The sequence below is a fragment of the Paramormyrops kingsleyae genome, chromosome 17, assembly GCF_048594095.1.
Source record: "Paramormyrops kingsleyae isolate MSU_618 chromosome 17, PKINGS_0.4, whole genome shotgun sequence".
Taxonomy (NCBI): Eukaryota; Metazoa; Chordata; class Actinopteri; order Osteoglossiformes; family Mormyridae; genus Paramormyrops; species Paramormyrops kingsleyae.
The window spans coordinates 3729827-3739998 of NC_132813.1; the positions used below are offsets into that span (position 1 = coordinate 3729827).

At 45.4% G+C, this 10172-nt stretch overlaps 1 protein-coding gene across 2 annotated transcripts; it reads right to left on the bottom strand.

Moving 5' to 3' along the window:
• Positions 1–3931: 3931 nt before the first annotated feature.
• On the bottom strand, positions 3932–9884 carry aadac (arylacetamide deacetylase). 2 transcript variants are annotated; one of them, XM_023821404.2, is made up of 6 exons: positions 8914–9884; positions 8603–8655; positions 7367–7595; positions 6975–7044; positions 5643–5814; positions 3932–5488 (listed from the first exon to the last, which is right to left on the bottom strand). In XM_023821404.2, the coding sequence occupies exons 2-6, from the start codon at positions 8639–8641 to the stop codon at positions 4880–4882; spliced, it is 1119 nt and encodes a 372-aa protein (XP_023677172.2). In that variant the 5' UTR covers positions 8642–8655; positions 8914–9884; the 3' UTR covers positions 3932–4879. The 2 variants fall into 2 exon arrangements, with proteins under 2 accessions (XP_023677172.2, XP_023677163.2); XM_023821395.2 differs by having other exon boundaries at positions 8603–9884.
• Positions 9885–10172: the final 288 nt, after the last annotated feature.

Consider the following 10172-nt stretch of genomic DNA (forward strand, 5'->3'; position numbering starts at 1 on the left):
CAACCCATATGTTCCTCAGAAGGACGAGTAGACTAGGAGCTAAAGGAGGCGACTGGAGAATGAAAAAAACAACTCATCCCTGTTCCAATAAAGACCCTGCCATTGTCGAAGTGACAGACGAGGCACAGATGTTGACGCAGATATATTTGTGAAGCGTCATGTGACTTTCGGGTATTAAAGGGCAAATTTCTCAGAGGCAGTGGATCACAAATGGCCAACAGTCAACACAGTGAAGAGCCCACTGCACAAAGCACACTGCCATTTAAATAATAAGCGCCTATTAGTGCTGCCAATGCAGAGAAGTTCATTAATTAAGGAATTCTGAGAGCTTAATTAATATTGATAAAGGAAAATTGAGGGTATCATGCTCTGTACTCTTGAAGAGTACCAGTCTGGGTATGAATGAACAAATGTTACATTTATATAACACTTTTCAAGACACCCAAAGTCCTTCACAGAACCAATGGGGAACCACTTCAGCCACCAGCACTGTGTGGCCCCCACCTGGATGATGTGATGGCAGCCATTCTGCACCAGTACCTTCACCACACAGTAGCTGAGGTGGTGAATGGGCAGGAGAGAATCACCAGTGAGATACAGGCATGATTAGGAAGGCGGATTAGAAAAGGCCACAGTGGGTAATTTTATCAGGGCATCAGGGTACCAGCCCTATGCTTCCAAAGGATGCCTTTCACGACCTCAGAGAGTCAGGACCTCCGTTTTACGTCTCTTCCGAAGGATGGTGCCATTTTTACAGCATTGGGGCATTGAGACCCACACAGACCACAGGATAGACTAACCTGTCAGCCACACCAACACCTCTCCCAGCAGCAACCCTGCTTTCCTAGTTGGTCTCCCGTTCAAGTACTGGCCAGGTCCAAAACTGCTTAGTGTCAGATGGATCTAGTCTGAACTGCAGGTGGTTTGACTGCTGACCTACCTCAAGCCAACCTGGGAAACTAGCTAATCTAGTATCTGAGCCAGTTACTCTACAGATGGGAATCAAACCAAAATGAAGCAACTAAAATCAGTGTAATCAGCTGGTTGCAGTAATATGGGACTGAAAAGTCCTCCAAGCTGTGTGTGACACACTTACGCTACATAAACACGCTCTTTTCGTGAGGTCAGCTGATTGGTCGATACACGCTGTTCATAAACATTCTCCCTTAAAGGAAATGGATTTCCGTTATTGTAGGGGTACATATTCATATTTTATTGTGACGCTGCTGAGTGGTAAAAAGCATGGAAACAATCAGAAACATGCAAGGTATCCCACTGAAACACTGCTACAAATGTGACTTTTTAAAATATAAAAATATAAAATATAAAATGAAAAACGCCTGTCTCAGCATGACATCTTCTCAGTTTTGAGCAGTGTGCCTTAATCAGACCTTAGACACACACTCTGCCTTACCAGCACTGTATTTTACACACTTTTGTATCGTCATGTTTGCATATGTGAGCTGAATCAGCCACCATGACTATACGACATCTGACTTTCTGGAATATATTTATTCATTAGCTGCATTGCCTTGTTGATATACAGCGACCAGCCTTCTAACATGGCTACTCCCTAAACATCCCAATTCTATAGAAGTGGTACTGAAGGTCTTGACAGCTCGCTGCATCTCTTGGGAATACTAATTCCTGAAAAAAGGTCAGACGGCTTCTCCGTTATAACATCTGCGGAGGTTTCAGCTGACTCAGAATCATTTACCTGGTGTCATATGGCAGCTGACCCGATTCAGGCCAATCACAAGATGCCTGAGAAAGGGAAAAGAATTATTGGACTATTAGACACAGCAGATCAGTAACTATGGAAATATCCAAACTGCATATGGGTCTCACTCCACTATAAGCTGTCCACAGACGAAGAGATGAAGCTCTCAGTTTAGTCAGAGTATCTATTCCACCTAAACGTAAAGGTTTTCCTCAACAACTAACCATTAACAATAAGAATCTTTATTGTCATTGTCACTTGACAACGAAATTGAGAAAGTGTAGGCGACTCAATGTGAGGCGTAAGAGTGATAAAAGAATATATTACACAATATACAAAATTGCACTGACTATACAAATTGAACTGGATATAGAAATTGCACTTATGAAATATATAAATTAACAGTTCTGTTTTGAGTTTAAGGTCATGATTGCTTTAGGATAAAAACAGTTTTTTAGGTGGTTTGTCCTGATTTTCATTGTTCTGTATCTCTTGTCTGATGGCAAAAGCTGAAAGAGACAGTGACCAGGATGTGATGAATCATGTTAAATGTCCATAGCTTTCTTCCGGCATCGGGGGTGTAGATCTGTTCCAGGGTGGGGAGAGGGCAGCCTATTGTTTTCTCTTCTGCCCTGATGACCCTGTGGAGAGCTTTCACATCTGAGGAAGTGCAGATTCTCAGAAAATACAGTCTCTGCTGCGCCTTCTTCAGCAGCTCCTTGCTGTCAGCATTAACGCTCAGGTCATCCTCCAGTTCAATTACCAAACAATTACCTGTCCTTTGGTGTCGTTAATACTCAATGCAATCTTCTTATTTATTCTCTATCGACGTCTTCAGATTAAAGGAATGGTTTTGAATTTAACTCAGCTGCACTTTTGTTCGTTTCATTCTTCTACAATTAATTTAATTTAATTTTGACTGCTGGACATCCCACCTGATGCAATACGCATGAAAAAGCCAGTGGTTTTGTCTATCCAGAGTGACTCGGCAAAGGTCCCGCTTTCATGCCCTTTCAAGGCCCGGAGCATGCTGGGAGATTTGGGAATTAATCACACCTGGCATGGGGCGTGTCTTAATGTTGTCTTTTGCAGTTTCCCAGGAAACCTAAAGCATTGTGGGTACTAAGATATGTGGAACAAGAAAGTGTGTATGTTATGCTATGATTCGGCCCAGATCTGAGCTCCTTTGGGGCTCACCACAGTGCCCAGTTCCCCTACATGATGGAGGCTCATTACCAGTTCCCTATTGCAGGGATTTTATGAAGCAGTTGCATTACTTACGGATGTTTCCAGCTATTTACAAAATGGGGACAAAGTTCCTGGATCTGAGCTGGAATTACAATGCATGACAGCACTGCAGAATCTGAGACCTCATCTCCATTGAGACTCTGTCTGTAACAGCAACAGCAGAGGAATGATCTGCACCTGTCAGAACAGCCACGGATCCCCAGACACTTAAAATCTAATTATTTGATAAACGCAGTTTCTGAAATGCTTTGGTGAGTGGTGAATACTTAAAGTGATAAACACAGAGAGATTATCGTCACACATTTCTAATTTAAGGAGCTTCTTATTGGCTTGAGCTCACAGAGACACAGACTTATGTAATGTGTTCACTCACATGCACAAATACATTCCACACAGCCACACATTCCACTACCTAAAGGTCGTGGGCAGGGCATCTTTCAGGAAATCTGGTGCGACAGCAGTAATCTTTCAATATGCACAGCTATTTCCTGCTTGGTCAGGAGGCTGTAACACACTTACTTTAGCCTTTCCTGTCAGGGATAGGAGACATGGCCTTGGTATTTTCTTTATGCTTTACAAGAAAAATAACCCTCATCTCCATCTCAGTGCTCCTGAGAGATCATCTCTATCTCAGTGGTCCTCAGCCACCATCTCAATCCCAGTGCTCCTCAGAGACCATCTCAATCTCAGTACCCCTCAGAGACCATCTCTACTCCTCAGAGACCATCTCTATCTCAGTGCTCCTCAACAGAGACACAAACATGCCATACCGGGAAATGATTAAACCATATCGGGCCATATCTGATCTCCTATCGCTTTTGTCTTGATTTGAAGCAGCCTATTATAGTAATTGCTCTCATTAAAAGTTAATACTACACAACAAACATCAGCAGCGATCCTGGGTCTGACTGGATCTTTGCTGCTGTTCTCGGGCTGCCAGGACAAACATCACCAAACCTCACGAAGTGATGCCAACAGGCAGAATTTATTACCGCAGAATGTCACATGTAGAGTATACATTTAAAAAAAAGGAACAGAAGGATGGACAGCTGCGCTTTAAATGTGACTCAGGAGTGAACGGAGTGACTTGGCCCCTATTGCTGGCCAACGACTTTTGCTCGATTTGGGGCTGATTCATGACTAGTGCATTCGTGTCAGCAGGTATCAGCGGCTCTCCTCCTCAGATCGGCCTCACTGTCTTTCGCAGCCTCTTCCGTAGCGCCGGGCAAACCAGAAATCCAGTGGTGAGGGAGGCATAACTGCAGCTGGTCCTGTGTAAGTGAAACACATGTGATTTGTTAACCAACAACCCCCCCCCCCCAAAACATGCACATTCTGCAGGCTGCAGGGACCCCCATCTGCCATCGTCTCATGTTGCACGAGTCCACAGCTTCACTGCAGATATACCATCATGAGTCCACAGCTTCACTGCAGATATACCATCATGAGTCCACAGCTTCACTGCAGATATACCATCACACTGCCTGTCTCACTCTATGGCTGGGATTCCTGGGGTAGGGGGGAGCAATTGTATGTTATGATCTTCCAAAGTGTGAAAATATGAAGAATCGATGTCCCACAACTTTCTATATTCCCTTGAGGTAAAAGACATTCGATCAGAAACAGACTTAAACCTGATGATACAAAGTTACAAAGCACCCCCCCCCCATAAACAAAACTCATCCCTTCCAAATTCCATCACCCCCATTTTTGGTTAATTAAAATGGTGCCTCCATATGATTTATTCAGTCCTTCATAGTATTTTGGTCCCATATGCTGAAACAGGCAATGGTCTGACAATAGGAAGAACTCAATCAATTCAACTCTAAATCCAGCGACATTCCTTCTCCCAAAGTCTGAAACCCAAATGTAAGAAAGCTTTGAGGACAGGAGCAGGAGTGTCTTCCGGGCCTACAAGTTCTCTTTCAGCCAGTGGATGTAGTTCCACACCATGCGGCGTCCGATCTGGAAGTCGGTGGGCCAGACGGTGAACATGAAGGCACCGTGGAAACCCGAGGTGTAGTGCTGGTGCGTGACGTCCACCCCGGCCTGCCGCAACCGCGTGACGTACATGACGCCGTCGTCCCGCAGGACATCATACTCAGAGGTCAGCACGTAGGCCTTGGGCAGTGCCCGTAGGGCCGTGTCGGGCACCAGAAGGGGCGACGCCCGCGGGTCGGTGAGGGCGGTCCCCATGTAGGATGGGCCCCTGTTTGCCAGCGGCGGGGCACTGTAGTTGTACGGCCCGTGGAAGCTTTCCGGCAGTAAGACGGTCCAGTTAACGTACTTGAGCATCCGGCCAGACTGCAGGCTGTTGTGCGAGTTTGCCAGCATGGCGTGCAGCAGGGTACGGTCACTGGTGAAGTATTCGCTCCAGAAACGCACCATCAGCTTCTTGGGCAGAATGGGCATGTGCTCGTTCTGCTGGTAGGAGGGTGTGTTGAGGTCCAGCGCCTGCATCACAGGGTAGAGCAGGGCCTGCGCCTTCAGCTGCACCGACTGCTCCGCATCCTGCTGCAGCTGCAACCGCATACACATGCATACACGTACACAAGTGCCGTCAGTGTGAACTTCCTGCCAGAACAGGAAGTGGCTGAGGAGGATGATGAAGAGGGCAGAGGAGGCAGAATATGAGCAAAGAGAACGACTTGAAAGTGGACGGAAGCGGCGGTACCTGCTGCGCGATGGCCGCAGCCAAGTTACCACCAGCGCTGTCCCCTGACACAGCCACGCGCCTCGCGTCCACCCTGTAGCGGGCCAAGACAGCTCCCTGGAAGAAGTGCTTCACCCCCCGGTACACATCCAGGAAGGGGATGGGAAAATGGTGTGGGGGGGCCAGTCGATACCTGCAGGGGGTGGGGTGGGGTGGGGGGGACATGACAGTAAGTGAAGGGGAGTGCCCTCCAAAGATCAAACAGAGTAACTGCACTGACACTGAAAGGACTTCCGAGCTTTTTGACTGTTCATTAGTGTTTTCTTCAAAACTGAGCACAGATGAACTATGATATTTTGTCACGAGATAAAACAGAGCCTAAGAGACCCAATTTCAGTCATAACTCAGTTTTAATAAGATGCGGTTTGCATTTGTAAGCCAGAGATTAGGACACTATGCCTGTCATCAGAATGTCACTAGCTGGGCTCTCAACGTCAGCAGAGCGAGTTCTGCACTGGGCCTTGAGGGAGCGACTGGCTGACCCTGTGTTCTCCAAACAATGTAAACAATCCGTTCCTTTGTCATGCACGCTGCAGACTAAACACACTAAGCTGGACCACAACAGACTCCTGTATGTCAGATCTGCCCTCAAACGGTGCGTCATTAATGCCGAACATCTCTGCCACACAGAATTCACTTACTACAATTTGTTTACTTAGCAGACGGTTCTATGCAAAGCAACGTACCGAGCAGGATCAGCCAGACGCTGAGCGACTGGGGGTTAAAGGTCTCGCTCAGGGGCCCAACAGTGAAATCACTATGCCAACCCTGGGATTTGAACAGGCAACATTCTGATAATGGGCATGACATCCTAACTCACTGAGTCTAACACCACCCTCCGTCAGCAGCTGTTCCGAAAACATTAAGCAAGAACCACAAGTATTCAAAGCAGAAGAGTGTGGACGGGTCGCTCCCCCCCCCCCCACCCCCCGGTGTCCCCCGCAGTGGAAACACACAGGACCCATTTGGCTGGCTGTCCAGCTCAAAGCCAGCATCGTTAGCATGAGCAGGGCAGCCAGCTGGAAGCCGTGCACAAAGAGAAAGGCTCTGTAATGAAAGCCAGCTGAGACCATCCCTGTGCTGAGATATTCGGCGTGGGAGGGGGCACTGTGGCGACAGCGGCAGGGGGGCTTCCTCAGAGTCAGGATGCGATCACTTGCTTTCAGCTAGTCGACCCCCTGCTTTAGAACCAAACTAAACACACCTTTATGCTATTGGCTCTACATGAGTTACACCTCACAGCGTTTAGTGGATCAGTGCATTTTCGAGGTGAAAGACTGCGAGAAAACTTACTCCACGGATACCACAACAGCGTTGAGCTCCTGGACCGTCTGCCTCGAGAGAAGATCATAGGGTCCCATCACTGCAGAAGGGGACAGAGCAGTGACCAAACACATACTCAGTGTGTCCTGCTCACTGTGTCACACATACACACAAGCTTTGCATTAACTCTCACTTTCAAACAATTGCCAACTGAGCTTGAAGCATTTCATTTTTAAAAGGATGTTTTCAATAGAACAGTTTTTAATTAAACAGTAAGTCCCCTAATGAGAACGTTTTATGAGAATATATCTCCACAGAGGGACAGATTGACAGACACACACATGTACACAAATAATCTCTCATAAAGGAAAAATGTCCCCCTCCACTCCTCCACACAGTAGCAAGGTAGATGGGGTACTTACTGGCACTACCCAGACACCAGCCTCCCCCATGCAAGTAGATTACTGCTCTCCTCAGCTCTCCATCGCCGCCCTGCTGGCTCGGCTCATATACAATCACCTGCACCCCGTCAAATACCTCCTCTGTAACACGTACATGCTTGTCGGACACAGGTACTGTCCGTTCCAGCACAGTAATGAGCATCATTACCCACATATAGTCTTTCAAACCTAGAAGATCACTGAATTCTGCCTGGACAGAGAAAAACAGCACAAGAGAAAAAAATGAGTATATGATCTCAGCTATACAGCTATGTGGCATCTACATGGCAGAGGTACAGAAGATGCATCATGAATTCTGATCTGACACCGAAGTAAAACCTATAGCACTACGACAGATGCAGGACATGTTTCACAAATTTCTCTGCTTGCACAGATGAAATTGCATAAGATGAAAAATGTCATCCAGACCTCGTCGGAGTGACATAAAAATTATGACAAGAAGTGGCCTCCTTTTGTACTACATGTGTGTGTGTGTGTGTAATCACATTCATTATGAAAAAAAATAATTCCTCCAGAGTTGGTGTGTTGATACTTAATGCGGGTTTTAAATACTAACATTTCTCTATTTATAAGGAAGCTGAAGTGTATTCATGCACATAAAACACAGTGGGAGATTTGCTTTTTAAATGGACAATTGAATAGATGCATGTTTTTCTTAATTCGAGTAAAAGCTATTGAACTAGTTAATTACTTTATACATTTATTTGTTCATACAAGCTTTTTGTAGCCTAATTCTGATTTTCTCTTTATTTAATCGGCTACATGCTTATTTATTAATTGCACATTTTTATTTCTACTTCTATCTGTAATTCATAATTGTTCGTTTCTTGATTGCAATTTCACTGTATGCTTCTTGTACTCGCCGAATAAAAGGATACAAAGTCTTAACCAGGTCTGCTGTTCTAAAAATAAAGCGTCGGTTTCCCTAATAGCGTCTATTAATAGGTTACAGTGTTCGGATTAAGATCTGACATAATCTGATGTTGCCGTCACAGAAGTGTGTCCGCGCCCGTGAACAAGGCGCCGGTGTACGTTGCACCTCTGCAACTGCTTATCATTCACATTAAATGTGAAGACAACATTATAACTCTAACCGCATTAAACATCTCCGTTTTAAAATTACATCCATTCAAAGTCAGGGGGACTTGTCAACCTCACACACAAACTTGCACTTTTACTGTATTAATGTAGACCTACCAGATGGATGAGGCTCCGGAAGAAACAATCTGTGATCATCAGTTTCCATTTCTCTTCAATTTCATCCGGAATAGGTATGTAAACATAGTAGGCAGTTAACACCCCAGCTAGTAAGAGTAAGAGTATATCTTTTGATCTCATTTTGCATAAAAACACCGCAGCTCTATACGAAGGCAAAGAAGCGCTGTCAGCGCGACTTATTAACATTAAGTCACTTCAGTCTGCAAAGTGTAATCTGGTGTTAATTTTGGAGTGGAGCCAGTGAGATATGTCAGCACGTGTTAGTGTCATCTGATCGTAGTGAGAATCACCAGAGCTCTTCTAAGCCGGTGATCTGCGCTGAAGCTCTCGATCCGGACTGATCCGCGGAAGACGCTGCGTCCGAAAGTGCGACTTTTTCCGCAATTTCGGATCATTCCCGTCCGACTCTGCTCCTCTCCGCGCTGCCTTCAAATGGAGTGAAGCCCGCCTTCTGATATCTCATCGTTTTCACAGGTAGTACGGGATTTTTTTTAAATTTAGTAACACTGGCGTTAACTGCAGGTTTGGGTACAAACAGGATACCACTGCACCGACAATATACCGGCCCCTCGAGATCACACCTGCCAAAAATACCACACAGACACTGACTTTCAAAGCAGCCTGTCAAGGGGGCTCCATTGTTTCGTTGCAGTGAACTCTATATCTGTTTTTGAGTGTTATTTATGAGTGTAATTTCATCGAAAGGGACATTTTAAAAATATCACCCCAGGCTGGTTCAACCGTAAACAATCACGTTCAGCAGGTCTGCATGCGGCTGATTTCTTTACATTTACGTCTCCCATTACACAAATATTCAGCTTCTCCTTTCTCTGTCACAGACACATACAAACTTACTGTCACTCCCCCCTTACTGCCAAAGGGTACAATTCCGGTAGAAAAAACGAACCATCAAAGCCTAATTCTGTGTTAACAAGAATGATTAAATAAACACGCATAGACACTGTTATCCTGCGTTTGATGTCTGGTGTAGTGACTCCCTCCATTGCGTTCAAATCCCAAAAGTCTAATGTGATGAGCTGCAGACTCGCATAAAGCCAATCCACCATCATTTAAACTGAATTGGGTGGTAAATCCTTATTAGGAAGTTTGCTTGTTCTGTTGCTCTGTTCTGTAGTAGCAGCTGAGGCAGCACATACAGGTAAGAAAGTGGATCAGAGGTACAGGTATCGCGTCACGAGCTTTATAGCCGCATCTCCGGGACGCACATTGTCACCACACTTCTTCTTCCATCATACAGGGGCATGTACTTTCAAATAAATAGATGAGGAAGAAGGCTTTTTTTGTCGTGAAGAATCAAGACAAGAAGAATCATTCGGTAAGATGTGGACAGCCGGTAAACACCATGAGGACTATGCTGACTGAAATCACCTCTGGGCAGGGCAGGGCTGAAGGAGCCGCATTAGTGAAGTTATTTAAGTTATTTCGCTCTTTGTTAGTCTCTCATACTGTGGGTTTCTTCCTTGATTCATGTATTATTTTTGGTTTGTGAAACCAGGAGGGTTTGCCATTTTGTTTACGGTTTTTTTTC

What these genes read in the sequence shown, in the direction of transcription:
- aadac (XM_023821395.2), bottom strand. Translation starts at nt 8,809, where the DNA reads ATGTTAATAAGTCGCGCTGACAGCGCTTCTTTGCCTTCGTATAGAGCT. An exon ending in TCCGGAGCCTCATCCATCTG is followed by an intron (nt 7,596 to 8,602) that starts GTAGGTCTACAT and finishes TTCTCTGTCCAG; the next exon opens with GCAGAATTCAGTGATCTTCT. An exon ending in GCTGTTGTGGTATCCGTGGA is followed by an intron (nt 5,815 to 6,974) that starts GTAAGTTTTCTC and finishes CACCCCCTGCAG; the next exon opens with GTATCGACTGGCCCCCCCAC.